The sequence below is a fragment of the Ceratotherium simum genome, chromosome 4 (assembly GCF_057802395.1).
Source record: "Ceratotherium simum simum isolate JZ-2026a chromosome 4, ASM5780239v1, whole genome shotgun sequence".
NCBI classification, from domain to species: Eukaryota; Metazoa; Chordata; class Mammalia; order Perissodactyla; family Rhinocerotidae; genus Ceratotherium; species Ceratotherium simum.
In genome coordinates, this window is record NC_141903.1 from 37,075,455 (window position 1) to 37,094,009 (window position 18,555).

Genomic DNA, 18,555 nt, shown 5'->3' on the forward strand with positions numbered 1-18,555 from the left:
AATCACAGTCTTCAGGAACATATGAAGGGTAGGAATTGGAGTGGGAGCACTTCTATCAACAGACCAGCCATCAGAAGATCACATGAAAAGAGACATCCAGAAAAATAAGAGGGGAAAACAGGATGAAAAATCTACCAAGACAGCAAGGGAAAAAGGCAAGGAAACAAATGAGAAGCTAGAACTCAAAGCAAGAGTATGAGAAAAATGAGCTGATTTCTTGTTAGGTTTAATGAAGAAAGTGATTACACTAATCTGAAAACCTAATTAACTTAACTTTAATCTTTTCCAGAATGTTAAATGTTTCTCTGCTCTTCCAGAGCATCATTATTAACACTTTTTGAAACCCACAGTCAACATTTCAGGGTAGGAATACTTGTTTGTCACTTTCCTCCTGTGAACAATTAAAGAGCCCATATATAAAATCAAGTTCATGATCCCAACCTGATTAAAACCACACTAACAAGATCAGACAAATTAAAATGCAATCTCTCTCACACACCCACACAAAGCTCCTCAAAGCTATGTTTCAAGTCTTGACATCACGAATTTAGCAAACCCAGACTCCACTCTATCTCCTGTCTACCTCTCAAGGCCTACTCGAAAACTGTCACTGACAGTCGCTTTGTCCTGATCACATCTGCCTTTTGACATCCATCTTCCAGGCTGCCTATATTAGACATGGGTACATCAGTCTGAAGCTGTCAACATCTGCACTGGACAGGAGACCAATTTTTACCTTCTTGACTCTGACTCTAGTCAGTTGCCAGGGAAAAAATTATGCCTCAAGAGCCTGACAGCTTGTGCTCAATATCCTTTTGTCAGGGATAAAATACATCATTATTTTTCTTAAAATTGCCTTGCCAAGATTCAAAATGGAAAAAAAATACATATATACACACACACACACACACACACACATATATACACACACATATATACGTGCACACATATACCTCTCCATATGTGTGTATATATATTTTTTCTCTATATATATGAATCATTCAAGCTGCACCAAGGAAGATGGCATCTATGTCCTCAATTTCACTACACAATTACTGAGACAAATAAAAGAATGTCTCAATTAATATCAATTAAAAACCCTCAATGCCTATCCTTTCTTTATGACAATGTCCTAAGAGACCATCAGTTTAACGGACTGGGTAATTCTGTGCTTGCAAGATTTAAAAAAGCTGAGAAGATATCTGTGCAACAAGACTATTAAAGAATATGCTCATCAATCAACTATAGCTGCTAAGATTATGCAGATGCTAGCAAACTCAATAGTTTCAACTCTATTGTTTTAGTAGACCAATAAATACTGCTTTCTTGCTCTAAAAGTGACAAGACACTTTCTACAGAAAAGATGGTTCTTGTAACGACTGAGACTCAGCATTGAGCAACATTGATTGCTCTCAATAAGTTGAAATCCTGCTTCTCCTCGAGGACAATGCACTTGCACTATAATCAAATGATTACCTGAAATGGAATAATGATCCGAAAGCCAGAACCTGTAAAGAAAGGCCTCCAAAGAAATCCTTGACAAATATTGCCTAAACATAAATAGATATGGAAGGGGGGAAACTACAAGCCAAACATTAAAGTGTTTGCTTTCTATTTATTGAACAAGGATATTTAGTAAATCCTATTTTACCTCTTAGCCATTTAGGGAGAAGGGGTATCAGTGTCACTATTAAAGGCTTTGTCAATAATGGAGAAGAGGCTGCAGTGAATTATCCAGATGTTTTCATGTTGTCCACCATGTGAATAACAGTACAGACATGAGAGGTAACTGCCTGTAGTCAGTGGTACAGCAATCAAAACCAAATGCTCTGGTAGGCAGTAAAAGTCACTGGCTTTAGCTACAATCCTTGCTCTATTCAACAGAACTCAACCACCTTTTCCAGGACTACCATAAATTTTGTGCCACCATTAAAACCGCAACAGACACACGTACTCATGTCTTGATTTTCAACTGCAAGTTAATTCTACTTCCGCAATACCAATAGATTAGTGATGGAAATCTAAAAGATTAGCACCTTCGGCCCTACAAACCATATCTCAATCTTTGAAAGTCTAGTAGAATTCCAATCAATAAGAAAAATAACAGGGTTTCATCAATCAAGAGTACTTATGTTTATAGATACCTATCATTGCCCAAGGGGCTCTCACAAGCACCATCATGTTTCAGATATATTAATAAACAAGGATGAAGAAATGGTAAACATCAATTACCTCCAAATAATGCAAAATTTTTAAAAAGGAAGTAGCATCTTATACCTATAAAGATAGCAAAAAATTTTAATGGAGTATCCCATTACTTGTCAAGAAGGATAATTTGTTTCTATTCAACATCCTTTTATTATACCTCTTGTTCCTTTGGAGTACTCTCCCATTATTTGTATCTTGGAGTGAACATGTGATCCAGGCTGGCTAATCAGTCTCCTCTGGCACTAGAAACTGGTTCTGTGCTGAGCATGACCCAAGCAAAGCTAATCAGTCCCCTCTATGACTAAGACACAGACACTGAGGAAGAAAAGTTCTTTTTCTGCTGAGATGACAAAACTAGGATGACCACCTCAAACTGTAAGTGGGCATCTAGTCCAAGATGTACATATGAAAATAGAGGTGGGGCTGGCCCCATGGCATAGTGGTTAAGTTCGGCGCACTCCACTTCAGCAGCCCAGGTTCACAGGCTCGGATCCCAGGTGTGATCCCTATACTACTCATCAGCCATGCTGTGGCGGCATCCCACATACAAAATAAAGGAAGACTGGCACAGATGTTAGGTCAGTGCTAATCTTCCTCAAGCCAAAAACAGAGGAAGACTGGCAACAGATGTTAGCTCTGGGCCAATCTTCCTCACCAAAAAAAAAAAAAAACAAAGGGGGGGGGCACAGCCCAGTGGCATAGTGGTTAAGTTCGCATGCTCCACTTCGGAGGCCCAGGGTTCGTGGGTTCAGATGCCGCATGCGGCCCTACACACTGCTCATCAAGCCATGCTGTAGCAGTGTCCCACACACAAAATAGAGGAAAATTGGCACAGATGTTAGCTCAGGGACAATCTTCCTCAAGCAAAAAGAGGAAGGCTGGCAAAAGATGTTAGCTCAGGGCCAATCTTCCTCACACACAAAAAAAAAAAAGAAAGAAAGAAAGAAAAGAAAATAGAAGTAAATTGAAATACCTGGAGGTGAGTGATGAAGAAAGCCTCACATCCTTTCAGTCAATCACATATAGCCATGGGTGAACTCAGGATCTACTCCTGGAATTCTGAATTACAAAAGCCCATAAACCCCCTTTTCGCTTAAACACGTCTGCGTTGAATTTCTGTAACTTGTAGTTGGTAAGGTTATATGAACATTAGCAAACTGAAGATATAACCCTACTAGAGAACAATTTAGGAATACTTTTTATTTTTATTTTATCTTATCTTATCTTATCTTATCTTATTTTAGTGAGGAAGATTAGCCCTGAGCTAACATCCATGCCAATCCTCCTCTTCTTGGTGAGGAAGACTGGCCCTGGGCTAACATCTGTGCCCATCTTCCTCCACTTTTATATGGGACGCCACCACAGCATGGCCTAACAAGCAGTGCACTGGCACGCACCCGGGATCTGAACCCAGGCCGCCAGCAGCGGAGCGCACACGCTTAACTGCTATGCCACAGAGCCAGCCCCAAGGAATACATTTTAAAAATCCCAAAACCCAAGTGCCCAAGGAAACTTTGTGAATATTAGTTACACTGGTATACACATATGTAAAACTCTGTTACATTGATTTGTGCACTTTGTTGTATATAAATTATACTTTAATTTGTAAAAAAGATCTGTGCCCCTACATTCCTATTTCTGGAAATGTATCCTAAGGATATAATTAAAAAAGAAAAAATAGGAAAACACTATATGTACATATTGTTCACTCACTACAGCATTATTAACATTTAAATCAAAACATACATCTGACAAGGGGTTCATCTCCATAATATATAAAGAACTCACACAACTGAACAACAAAAAAACAAACAACCCAATCAAAAAATGGGCAGAGGAAATGAACAGACACTTCTCCAAAGAAGATATACAGATGGCCAACAGGCACATGAAAAGATGTTCAACATCATTAATCATCAGGGAAATGCAAATCAAAACAACACTAAGATATCACCTCACACCCGTTAGAATGGCTATAATCACCAAGACAAAAAGCAACAAATGTTGGAGAGGATGTGGAGAAACAGGAACCCTCATACACAGCTGGCGGGAATGGAAACTGGTGCAGCCTCTATGGAAAACGGTATGGAGATTCCTCAAAGAATTAAAAATAGAGATGCCCTATGATCCAGCCATCCCACTACTGGGAATCTATCCAACAAACCTGAAATCAACAATCCAAAGAGGCTTATGCACCCTTATGTTCACTGCAGCATTATTCACTATAGCCAAGAAGTGGAGGCAACCTAAGTGTCCCTCAACTGATGACTGGATCAAGAAGATGTGGTATATATATACAATGGAATACTACTCAGCCATAAAAAAAGACAAAATCGTCCCATTTGCAACAACATGGATGGGCCTGGAGGGTATTATGTTAAGTGAAGTAAGCCAGAAAGAGAAAGACAAATGCTGTATGATCTCACTCATATGTGGAATATAAACCAACACGTGGACAGAGAAAACTGTATTGTGGTTACCAGGGGCAATGGGGGTGGGGGTGGGCACAAGGGGTGAAGAGAGACATATATATGGTGCTGGACAAACAAAAATGTACAACCCAAAATTTCACAATGTTAAAAACTATTAAAACATCAATAAAAAAAAAATAAAAACAACCTTTAAGTCCAATAATAAGGAAATGATGCACTAGCAAGTATATAGTTTTAAAGACTATAAATTCCAAGTTTACACTAAATCACCAACAATGCCTGTAAACAGTGTTACATTTTTTAAAAGAAAATAAAATGTTATCAAAGCTAGAATTAAAACTAGAGTAAAATGCATATGCCTGCAGCCAAGGACTTGAAAGGGAACACAAAACCAAATAAATATAGAATACTATTGTAATTTTTTAAAAAATGAAATAGTACAAATCTAAGAAAACATGTAGTGGACTTTTTTGCTAAACACTGATGAAAGAAATTACAAAAGAACTAAATAGATGGAAACATATTTTGTTCATGAATTGGAAGACTCAATATTGTAAAAATGTCAATTCTCCCCAAATTGATTACAAGTTTAATGTAATTTCTATCACAATCTCAGATTTTTTGTAGATATAGACAAGATTATCTAAAATTTGAAAAGAACTAGAATAGCTAAAACAATTTAGAAAAAGAATCAACTATGAGGAATCACTCTACCCAATTCTAAGACTCATATAGCTACAGCAATAAATACTGTGTGGTATTGGCAGAAGGACAGACATACAGATCAATGGAAAAAGTAGAGAACCAAGAAATAATCCCACACAAGTACAGCTGACCAACTTTTAACAAGGGTGCAAAAGCAATTCAATGTAAGAAAGACAGGTTTTTCAACAAATGTTACTGGAATAAAAATCAGAGTAGAAATAAAAGAAATAGAGACTAACAAGACAATAGAAAACATCAATGAAACTAAGAGCTGGTCCTTTGAAAAGATAAACAAAATTGGCAAACTCTTAGCTAGACTCACTAAGAAAAAAGTGATAAGGCTCAAATAAATAAAATCAGAAATGAAAGAGGAGAAATTACAATGGATAACATAGAAATACAAAGAAATACAAATTTTCTTATAATACTTCTAAGAGAATACTATGAAAAGCTTTACACCAACAAATTGCATAACTTAGAAGAAATGAATAAATTCTTAGAATTATGCAACCTTCCAAAACTGAATCAAGAAGAAATAGAAAATCTGAATAGACCAATCACTAGAAAAGAGATTGAAACAGTAATCAAAAACCTCCCAAAACACAAAAGCCCAGGACCAGATGGCTTCTCTGGTGAATTCTACCAAACATTCAAAGATTTAATACCTATCCTTCTCAAACTCTTCCAAAAAATTTAAGAGGAGGAGAAGCTTCCTAACTCATTTTATGAGACCAACATTATCCTGATAGCAAAACCAGACAAGTACAACACAAAAAAAGAAAATTATAGGCCAATATCGCTAAGGAACATAGACGCAAAAATCCCGAACAAAATATTAACAAATTGAACACAACAAATTTAAAAGATCATATACTAGGGCCGGCCCCGTGGCTTAGCGGTTAAGTGCGTGCGCTCCAATGCTGGTGGCCCGGGTTCAGATCCCGGGCGCGCACCGACGCACTGCTTCTCCGGCCATGCTGAGGCCGCGTCCCACATACAGCAACTAGAAGAATGTGCAACTACGACATACAACTATCTACTGGGGCTTGGGGGGGGGGGGGGGAATAAATAAATAAATAAAATTACAAAAAAATAAAAAATAAAAAAATAAAAGGATCATATACCACGATAAAGTGGGATTTATTCCAGGGATGTAAGGATGGTTCAACATCCACAAATGAATCTATGTGATACACCACACTAACAAAATGAAGAATAAAAATCACATGATCATCTCAATAGATGCAGACAAATCATTTGACAAGATTCAGCATTCATTTATGATAAAAATTCTCAATGAAATAGGTATAGAAAGAAAGTACCTCAACATAATAAAGGTCATATATGACAAATCCACAGCTAACATCACAGTCAACAGTGAAAAACTGAAAGCTATCCTTCTAAGAACAGAGACAAAACAACGATGCCCACTATCACCACTCTTATTCAACATAGTATTGGGAGTCACAGCCAGAGCAGTTACGCAAGAAAAAGAAATAAAAGGAATCCAAACTGGAAAGGAAGAAGTAAAACTGTTACTATTTGTGGATAACATGATTTTATACATAGAAAACACCAAAAAACTATTAGAAATAATTAACAAATACAGTAAAGTTGCACGGTACAAAATCAACAAAGATCAGTTGCATTTCTATACACTAACAACAAACTGGCAGAAAGAGAAATCAAGAAGACAATCCCATTTACAATCGCAACAAAAAGAATAAAATACGTAGGAATAAATTTAACCAATTGTTGCAAGAAATCGAAGAAGACACAAAGAAAGGGAAAGATATTCCATGCTCATGGACTGGAAGAATTAACATGGCTAAAATGAAAATATTACCTAAATCAATCTACAGATTCAATACAATCTCTAGCAGAATCTCAACAAATGGTACCGGAGTTAAGTGGGTATCCATGGGGAAAAAATATGAACTAGACCTAAACCTCACACATTATACAAAATTTAACCCAAAATGAGTTATAGCTTTAAATGTAAAATGTAAAACTATAAAACTTTTAAAAGAAAACAGGAGAAAATCTTCATGAGCTAAAGCTTGGTGAAGAATTCTTAGACATGACACCAAAAGCATGAGTCACAAATGGGGGGGGGGTCAATAAATTGGACTTCATCAAAATTTAAAACTTTTACTATGCAAAAGACTTGTTAGGAGAATGAAAAGACAAGCTATACCTACACCACGTTAAGTATCCATGGAATACTACCTAGCAATAAAGTTACGAACTATCAAACACACCAACCTGGATGGCTCTCAAGGGCATCATGTTGAGTGAAAAAAAGCCAATCTCAAAAGGCCATATACTGGACCATTCCATTTATACAGTATTCTTTTTTTTTTTTTTTTTATAAATTTTTTTTATTTATTTATTTTTCCCCCAAAGCCCCAGTAGATAGTTGTATGTCATAGCTGCACATCCTTCTAGTTGCTGTATGTGGGACGCGGCCTCAGCATGACCAGAGAAGCGGTGCATCGGTGCACGCCCGGGATCCGAACCCCGGCCGCCAGCAGCGGAGCGCGCGCACTTAACCGCTAAGCCACGGGGCTGGCCCCTATACAGTATTCTTGAAATGACAGAATTAGAGATGGAGACAGATTAGTTGCCAAGGGTTAGGGATGGTGGAGAGTGTAAGCAGTGTAGGTGTGACTATAAAGAGGTAGCATGAGGAAGAGCTTTGTGGTGATGGAATAGTTCTTTATCTTGATTGCAGAGTGGTGACACAAATCTACACGTGATAAAATCAGAGAATTATATACACATATTGTGCCAATGTCCATTTCCTGGTGTTACTACTGTACAATAGTTCCATAAGAAGTAACCATTGGGGGAAAATGGGTAGGGGTACACTGAACCCCTCTGTACTATCTTTGCAACTCCTGTGAGTCAAAATAAAAGGTTAAGAAAAATATCCTGTTAGTTGACTTTTTATTAGTGTAAATAAACACTGAAGCAAATACTGTAATAAAAATTTGCTTTAACCTAACTGAAAACTGGCACAGCAGAATCTTAATGGCTCTAAGCCGAGGACAATATGCCAATTTTATGTAATTCACCTGGAGTTTTTAGTAGCACACACTGCCTCAACACATACCCTAAATGATTCAAGTCACAGGAAAATAAATTATTACACATAATACATTTTTCACATACCAGGTCCCTCAGTTTTACCTATAAAGAAGATCAGCCACTTGCACAGGCCAAGCTGGCAGTTAATCTGCGAGACATCTGGCCAACTCTCCCTTTCCACTGTCTGTTGATAGTAGTCCCTTCCTTAACAGCTTCATCTCACCCCCCACCACTGTGGTGGGGTCCTGACTGTTGGTCCTGGGGACTGTTGGTCCTGCCTCCAGGCTCTCTCTCCCAACCCCCTGAACTCTTCCTGCACACAGCTGAGAGACTAACCTCCCCAAAACACCACTTTTCCTCATATTCTGTGTTGCCCAGATGGCAGAACTTCTTAAAACAGGAAGAACATTAAGGAGACTTATTTCAGTTTAAGAAGAAAAAAGCTTTTAAAATAAACACAAAGCAGTGCTGGAAAAACCTGCTTCCAGAGGTAGCAAGCCCAGTATCACTAGAGACATTCAAGTATATGGGAACCTGAACCTATGAAACCTAACCCAACCACAGAATTCTCTGATTCTATATCATTTCCCTGATAGTCCTCCCTTCTTCACCTGGCATTCCAAGCCACCCTCTAAAATCTAGCTCCAAACTCTTTTCTTCTAACCTCTCCTCCGAGCACCCTTCTCCAGTCTGGGCCTTCACTGTTCCCCATGCACATCTTGCATAGTCTTCTGTTTTTCATACCTCAGTGACTTTCCTCTCCCTTCCTCCACCTTTCAAGATCCAGTGCACCTGCAGGGAACTCTTCCAACCCCATGCTTACCCGCTCCATTCCACTCCATTCTTTGATGCCACTCATGCTATTAATTTACTGTTCATGTCCATTTTTCCTGACTATAAGCTCTGGGACAAAACAGGAAAAACAGCCTCCTGTCTGCTAGAAGATAGTCTCTCTTCATCAGAGACCACACACAGTCATCCAGCCCTTTTCTCACTCTGGTTTCTCTGACACAGGTTTTCTCCCAGGAAATCCATTGTTGCCCAGTGTAGACCAATCATCTATTCGGCCCCTTTACAGAGTAAAATATCACTAGGACAGTGCAGGAATACATAAAGGTGTACCTCAGCTTCTTTGGGCCTTCTCCACCTTCATCCACCTTAAAATGCCCATGAGCTGTAGGGAAGAAGTTACTGATGCAGCAGCAAGTCTCTGATCTTGGCCTTTGAAATCCAACTGTGAATTGTAACTAATGGATTAAAAAAACCATTCTAGTAGAAGCTATTCCTCATCACTCCACTTCCAGTTTACCATCATTGGTCCCCTTTTTTTTAACGTCTCTCCTTTTTCAAGGAAGTTTCATTTAGGCCTTCCCATCTCTGCCCCCTGGAAGTCCCCTACCCAGCTAAGGGCCCTCTCTTTCTCATCAGAGGCCTATTCAAGGATTCACAAAATACATTTAGACACTCTTTTCTAGGTATTATTAAAATATATTTGTATGAGGAGTGACTGCTAATGGGTACGAGATTTCTTTTTCGGGTGATGAAAATGTTCTGGAATTAGATGATGGTGATAGCTGCACAACTCGGTGAATACATCAAAAACCACGGAATTATACACTTCGAAACTGTGAATTTTATGTTATGTGAATTCTATCTCAACTTTTTTTAAAAGGTAAGATTCTCCACCCACCCCTCTATTTACATTTGGCACTGGGGAGGAAAATATTATACACTTTATTATTATTTTTTTTAATAATTTTATTTATTTTTTCCCCTAAAGCCCCAGTAGATAGTTGTATGTCATACCTGCACATCCTTCTAGTTGCTGTATGTGGGACGCGGCCTCAGCATGGCCGGAGAAGCGGTGCATCAGTGTGCGCCCGGGATCCGAACCTGGGCCGCCAGCAGCAAAGCGCGTGCACTTAACCGCTAAGCCATGGGGCCGGCCCAGAAAATACACTTTAATTTTTGAGACAAGAGCCTTTTCTCACACACTTCTTGGAGAACATAGTCAATTATTTTCCTCAAACATTTAAGTGCCTATCATGGACCCGGCAGCATAACAGGTGCCAAAGAGAATAGTCACCAGATGAGCGCAGAACCTGCCCTGCTGGAGCCTGGAGAAGGGAAGACTGTGATAATTTAATTACCGCCGAGATAAGAGCTAGGAAGAAATTACCACTATCACTGATAAGAGCTAAGAAGAAAAAGCATAAGGTAAGAATGATCTAGGGGCCAGCCCGGTGGCGCAAGCGGTTAAGTGTGTGCACTCCGTTGCAGCGGCCCAGGGTTCGCCGGTTCGGATCCCGGGCGTGCACCAACGCACTGCTTGGCAAGCCATGCTGTGGCAGCATCCCATATAAAGTGGAGGAGGATAGGCACCGATGTTAGCTCAGGGCCAGTCTTCCTCAGAAAAAAAAAAAAAAAAAAAAAGAGGAGGATTGGCAGATGTTAGCACAGGGCTGTTCTTCCTCACAAAAAAAAAAAAAAAAAAGAATGATCTAATGGCTAGGGGGTGGGGGGAGCAGGGTCCCAAAAAGAGAAAACAACATATCTAAGAGGCACATGCATGTCTCAGTCCATATAAGGTAGTTACTCAACAACTAGTTTGGGCTGACTGGCAGTACAATCAAATGCCAGATCACATGGATTTGGATGCTATGCAGTCAATAGTTGGCTCCTATCCACCACAGGAGGCTCACTTGGCCATTTCATTGGCCTTGAGGTAAAGTGACCCTGCATTTATGTATGTGAATGTTCTACCCATTGACAGTGTTATAAGGTTTTAGGGTATTCACAAATGTTTGAGTTTATTATTCATGTAATTAGGAGCAAATACCAAAAGAAAATTAAGTTATGCTGAAAAACTGTATACATTCAAGTCTCTGATTATTAATTATGATTGCATAGACAGCACAGGACTTGTACAAACTCAAAGATATAGAAGGTCTGATTTTTGCCTCAAAAGTGTTATAAATAAATACATAAACAAAAACTTTTTTGAATATAGTAAGCTGGTATCTTTAACAGTCTGGGAAAACCCTAGATCAGAGGTCAGCTAACTATAGCCTGTGGGTCAAGTCTGGCCCAACCCGTTTTTGTAAATAAGTTTTACTGAAACACAGCCATGCCCATTTGTTTATATATTATCTACAGTTGCTTTCCCAACACAAGTGCAGAATTGAATAGTGTCAAAAGAGACCTTATAGCCAGTAAGGTCTAAAGTATTTATTACCCGGCCCTTTACAAAAATATTTGTGAAGCTGTACTAGACAAAAGTAGTCCACATTGATTCAGAACAAAGAAATCTTCTTATATATTCTTTAGCAATTAAGTGTTCCAATGGATAAGCAACAGATTTGAAATGCAAAGAATTCTAACTCTAATTCATTAGTCAATCTGCTATGGAGCTCTAGGTAAATCATAATTACTCTGTGTTTTATATACCAGTAAAATTCAGAGCAGTTAGGTCAGAGTTTGGCATAAGCAGTTAGGTCAGAGTTTGGCATAAGCATTAAGGACCCCTGAAGCCAGGTCTGGGAAAGGTATTTGTATTATCTTTTGCTGCCTAACAAATTGCCTAAGCTCCAAAGTTGGTGGCTTAAAATAACCATTATCTCCCCGAGTTTTCTATGGGTCAGGAACTCGCGATTGGTTGGGGCTGCCATCATCTGAAACTTGATGAGCTGGAGGATCTGCTTCCAAGGTGGCTTACTCACATGCTTGACAAATTGGTGCTGACTGTGGGCAGGAGACCTCAGTTCCTCTCCATAGGACCTCCTGATTTCCTCATAACCTAGCAGCCAGCTTCCCCCAAAGTGAATAATCCATGAGAAAGAGCCAGGCAGATACTATACTCTTTTTACGACTTTGCTTCGCAAGTAGGTAGTATCACTTCCACCATATTCTATTCTTTATAGAAGCGAGAGTCTCTAAGTCCAACACACATTCAAGAGGATAAAGTTAGGCTCCACTTCTTTAAGTGTCAAAGAAGCTGCAGATATATCAATGTCACTTCAGGGTTTCAAATGATCAGTAAACAGCCTCAACAACATAACCAACAAGGCTTGGCTGATTAAAGATTCTGAGCTTAACCATTTTCATAACATGTGTTTTGTTCTATTTATGATAGGAGAGAGGTTTCATAACCATTCAATTTCTCCAAAGTAAAAAGTAAGCCAACAGAAAAAAGCAAGGCACTTCAGCTTTTCATATCTGATGAAGTAATGATGATGCGAAGCAGTTATATTTCTGTTTTAGTTTTTATTTTTTCAAGGAGGAGGCAAATTATGGTGAATAGATCATGATCATAAATAATTGCAAAGTTGGACTAGGACAGACAAGTACTTATGATTCAGAGCCACATAAAAGATTTTCTCAATATAAACAAAAATAACAAGAAAACAGAAATTTAGATATCCATTCGAAATTGTGCGGAGTGTTTTTTGGGGAGGTGCATGTATTGTACCATGACTACTACAGATTTGCATCAGAGAAAAGTTCTGAAACAAGGAACATATACAGAATGAAATAAAAAGTTACCTGCAACGATTAAATGTATTTTGAAAATAAACGTCTTAGTCACTAGATTCAATGAACACTTGGCCAAATTCATCTGCTAATATTATTGTGAGTTTCATTACAGGAGGCAAGAAGGCCTGGGGAGCAAAACCTTCTCACAGAGTGCAATGAAGTAACAGCCAATCAGATTTCCTCAACAGGAAGCTCAAAAATTGTCCTGAACTGAACAGTTAAACTGCTTTAAGATAAATTCATTCAAAATCCACTCTAGTTAGGCTGCCCCCGTGGCTTAGCGGTTAAGTACGCGCACTCCGCTACTGGCAGCCTGGGTTTGGATCCCAGGAGCCCACTGACGCACTGCTTCTCTGGCCATGCTGAGGCCGCGTCCCACATACAGCAACTAGAAGGATATCCAACTATGACATGCAACTATCTACTGGGGCTTTCGGGGGGAAAAAAAAAGGAGGAGGATTGGCAATAGATATTAGCTCAGAGCCGGTCTTCCTCAGCAAAAAGAGGAGGATTAGCATGGATGTTAGCTCAGGGCTGATCTTCCTCACAAAAAAAAAAAAAAGAATCCACTCTACTAGATTGAACAGTGTCCTCCAAAAATTCATGCTCACCCTAAAGCTGTGAATGTGGCCTTCCTTGAAAACAGGGTCTTTGCAGATATAATCCAGTTAAGATGAAGTCATGCTGGATTAGGGGGGACCCTAATTCAATGATTGATGTCCTTTTAAGAGGGAACTTTGTACAGAGACAGCCAAGGAGAATGCCATGTGACAATGAGGCAGATACTGGAGTGACGTGTCTACAAGCCAAGGAACACCAAGGATTGCCAGAAACCACCAGAAGCTAGGAGAGAGCATGAAACAGATTCTTCCTCTGAGCCCCCAAGAAAGAATCAACCCTGCTGACACCTTGATTTCAGATTATGTGGCCTCCAGAACTGTGAGAAAATAAATTTCTGTTGTTCTAAGCCACAAAGTTTGTAGTAATTTATATTATGGTAGCCCTAGGAAACTAATACATCCACCCGGTTAACATTATAAAATTTAAATAATGTCATTATTTGCAGTATTAGAAATATTTATCTTCAGCCTGAAAATTGAAAAGAATATTTGCCATTCAAAGCTTTTAGGTTAAAATTCAGAACAACTGGAGATAGCATTTCCATTTAATGCACGGCCCCTTTTTGGATACTGTCACAGGGATGAATTTGACCTAAGACTCCAATAAACTATGCACATTGCTGTCAGCCATCAGAGATCTACTGAGGTTCTCCCAAAAACCAGTAAAAGAAAGCACTTGCACAGAGTATGGGCTCAGTTCATCTTAGCTCGTATCCAATGGCCCTACAAAAACCTATGTCTTTGTTGAAGTCCTCCTGCTAGGCCAGAAGTTTAACACAAAACTATAGGTTTCAAGAAGTTAATCTTCCAGATTTAAAGTCCTCTTATCATACTTGTAGCATCATAGTGATGACTTTTTCTAATAGTAACTACTGGTAAGCTGTGGGTTACAATTTCACTTTTTTTTTTGTGAGGAGACCAGCCCTGTGCTAACATCTGCCAATCCTCCTCTTTTTCTGCTGAGGAAGACTGGCCCTGGGCTAACATCCGTGTCTATCTTCCTCCACTTTACATGGGATACCGCCACAGCATGGCTTGCCAAGCAGTGCGCCGGTGCGCGCCCGGGATCCGAACCGCACGAACCCCGGGCCGCTGCAGCGGAGCGCGTGCACTTAACCGCTTGCGCCACCAGGCCGGCCCCACAATTTCACTTTTTATCAACTCTGAGTTTCCCAAACCTGACTCCTTTTAAGTCCAGATTTAATCTATTTCAAACCCAAACCAGTGCAAATATGCATAGCTGATTTAACATACCAGTCTGACAGAATGCAGCAATTTCTAGGGTATTTTCAGAATGGTTGGACATTTTTCCATTTTATCACCCCTCTATCTTCAGCACGAACTAAAAAAAGGTATTACATAGGATGAAAAGTAAACTTCTGCCCTATTTATTTTCAAGCAAATTGTGTTACATTTCTAAGACTCAACATTATTTGGAACACCCAAGAGAAGTAGATGTTCTCCAAAATAGATGTTCCTTTGTTACCATCTCTCCTGATTAAAACTTAAGCCACTACAACTTAATACATCTCCAATAACTGACTAAGTTACTGAGCAACTGACAAGCATAAGAATGAGAATACTGACCACAAAAAGTCACCTTCATGGATTAATTTTCTAGAAAGGCCTGCTTCTCTCTATATAAAAGCAATATTGACCTACCTTGTTTTCGAACATCTTCTACAGCAGCCACAAGCTCCTCCTTGAGAAACTGATTCTCCTTTGCAATTTTATCCCCCTTCTCCAAGAAATTCTCAGTTGCTTGTTCAACAGATGCAGCCAAAACATGAGCCTTCTTAGAACGACCTCTCTTCTTATTAGAGGGCCCCTTACTATTGGTGTTTACCAGAGTTGTAACCTAAAAGTTTCATTTTTGAAAATTAAACTGCAGTCAATTAAAATGAAAATAACAGAAAGATTAATATTTTTAAAGAAAGAATAAATTATTCATAACAAAAAGAAACATCATATTTATGAGATTCCACTAAGCATTAACAAATAACATACAATTTTCTCCATATTTAAGACATACAGCAATGAAACTCTATTTGGTTTCCAAAATAATTCAGCTATCTCAATGTGTAAGAAACATAATATTTAATTCCTCAAACATGGTCATTAGGTTTTTAGTTCCATTTTACAAATTAAAATGGATTAGAAACAAGTTAGACATCTCTACTGTATGTCATTAAGAAGTTCCAGAAAGAGGTTAACAATGAACTTAGCTTTACCAGGAGGTCACATTTTTCCATTGTTTTCAATATGTGCAAAATGTTTTAAGATAATTTGCTTGGAAATCTTTTCACAGTTCATTCACAGAAATCTCAGCAATTAATTAATAAAGGCCCTTAAGAAAGAAAGGAACGACTGCCCAAAGTAGCCTACTGTGATGGTGTTTTAAGTCCCAGAACATAACCATCATTAATACATATAATACCAGATGATCTGTAAGTTGAAAAACTAAAGGGCCGGCCCTGTGGCTTAGCGGTTAAGTGTGCGTGCTCCACTACTGGTGGTCCGGGTTCAGATCCCGGGCACGCACCAACGCACCGCTTCTCTGGCCATGCTGAGGCTGCGTCCCACATACAGCAACTAGAAGGATGTGCAACTATGACATACAACTATCTACTGGGGCTTTCGGGAAAAAAAAAACGAGGAGGATCGGCAATAGATGTTAGCTCAGAGCCGGTCTACGTCAGCGAAAAGAGGAGGATTAGCATGGATGTTAGCTCAGGGCTGATCTTCCTCACAAAAAAAAAAAAAAGAAAGAAAAACTAAAGATTTATTATTGGTGTAATTTTCCACACAAAAGACCTACTGAGAGCTGTAGGAGATAGGCTCCAAGAAAGTAAATATTCCTGAGTCTTACCACACACATCTACATATATATCTTTAAAATATAAATGTATGTATGTATGTGTATATATATACTATTTATGATACTAGTTTCTGAGTTGGAATGGAGTTTTTTAGAAACAGAGCACATGCCACTACATCTCATTTCTCTCTCTCACACATACACATGATACTAGTAAACTGACAAAACACTAAAAATGCATAGCTAGTTGCTAACAGTTAATGAAATGTCATCACATTATGATATTTGTATTTGTAACAGAACATACCAAAGCTACACCTTCAAATTAAATTACCTGCTAAATGATCCTAGACAATGAAAGGTGTGTTAAGCAGGGCGAAGAGACTTAACAGTCAAGGCTCCATATCCCATCTGTCTCGGATATAACTTCCAAGACAAGAGTGATGCCAAGAAAATGTCTGCAAAGTGCAAACATTTGGAAAATTGCAGTATATAACACTAGCCCCTATTAATGCCAATAAGACTGAAAAAAATTGCAGCAACTATGTTTCTAAAGGGTTAAATGAACCCATGCATCAATATTTAACTAGCAGTGGAGCCAAACCATCTAAGTACTATCAACCTAAACTCAACCACTCAAATTAAGGCTTTGAACTAAATAACCTTGCTTGGCGTTTGTTACCCAGGCCTACTGTTATGGAACCATTACAACAACTATGTATTTGTTTTCAGATTCTTACCTGTGTAACAAGAGGCTCCAACAGTTTTTCAACTGCCAGAGTCCTGATTTCTAGACTTTTGGGGTCCCACTTGAAGTTTATGTTGCCTGCGTGGACAGCAGTCATTTCTGAAAGAGAAACAAAAGCCAAAGTCAGGCAAACATCAAACACAAATATCAAATATATAACAAATCTTCTCCAACTTAAAGACTTTTATATCAGGAAAGCTACATTCACCACAAATCAAAAAAAAAATTCTTACTAGCCTGCATATGAGGGCCCAGTAAATAATACAGCCTCTTACACTTAAGATTTCAAGTTTACAAACATTAGGGATATTACAAGGAGGCATTCCCAAACTCACAGAGCTTTTCCCTTTGGGCTTCTCTGGCACCAAGACGTTTCTACTTCCAGTTTCTCCACATAGACTTAGAAGCAGGATGAAAAGCTAAAGTGAGTGAAGGCTAATATAGAAAACTCTGATTTTTCTTACTCCACAACATTTACAGCACAGTATTATCTAAGGGTATGCCTTACTTCATTTTTTGATGGATTCTTAGAGAACATCTTGTCTTACTCTATTAAAACATAATGCTTGAGTCTGCTGCCCTCTGTACCTACAGCTATTATCACTCAGAGCCAGAAGAAATTTCAAGTCGCATTTAGTCAAATATCATTGTATTAGTGTCAGGGTAAATTCCATTAGACAGAGGCTTTAAGACTAAGGGAAAAGACTTCAACAAAAATACCAAGCAAGTTAGTGTTTGCTTCTAAAAGTAACGCCTTTAAGATTAAAGAATAAAAGAAAAACAGGAGAGATACGTAGTTGAGGTAAACACTAATATAAACTTTTCAGACAACAAACTGTTGATAGAAATTTAAAACCTTAAAAGGGTGCATTCTTATGATCTAGAAATTCTACTTCTAGAATTTTATTCTAAAGAAAAAATGAAGGTGCATGTAAAAACTTGGATACAATGATGTTCTCAACAGCACGGTATACAATCATTAAAAACTGAAAACTACCTAAATTTCAGACAACAGATCGCTGAATAAATAAATCACACAACCAACCACACAATGGGATACTGTGCTGCTCTTAAAAAACAATGTTGTCAAAATTCAGAAAAAACAAAAAACAGTGTTCTCACTGACCAGGTCTTTATTTCTATTAAATACCATTTCCCATTAAAAGGAACCAGGGCTCCAAAAAAAAAGAGGGGGCGGCTTTATTCCACGTTTGAGATATCCCCCATTGTACAAAAAGCAAGGAAAGGCGCAAAGACTAACAAGATCATATCAAAAAGACACAGGAACCAGGGGCTCCATTGGCCAAATTTACAATGTTGAGCATCAAGTAGAACTATGACTGTAACTGCCTATAACATAGATAGATAAATATCCTATGACCATAGGGATCTTCAGAAGAA

The 18,555-nt window shown here is 38.6% G+C and overlaps 1 protein-coding gene across 3 annotated transcripts in view; it reads right to left on the reverse strand.

Annotated features, from left to right (window-relative positions):
- Positions 1-18,555, reverse strand: part of CTNNA1 (catenin alpha 1) — a 322,514-nt gene that overhangs the window by 143,700 nt on the left and 160,259 nt on the right. For all 3 annotated transcript variants that reach the window (XM_087429728.1, XM_004420127.3, XM_087429729.1), the window contains exons 2-3: positions 17,147-17,253; positions 15,251-15,446 (exon numbers count right to left, since the gene is read on the reverse strand). In XM_087429728.1, the coding sequence (XP_087285854.1) occupies positions 15,251-15,446; positions 17,147-17,251 (301 nt within the window). In that variant the 5' untranslated portion in view covers positions 17,252-17,253. The remainder of the gene's footprint in view (positions 1-15,250; positions 15,447-17,146; positions 17,254-18,555) is intronic.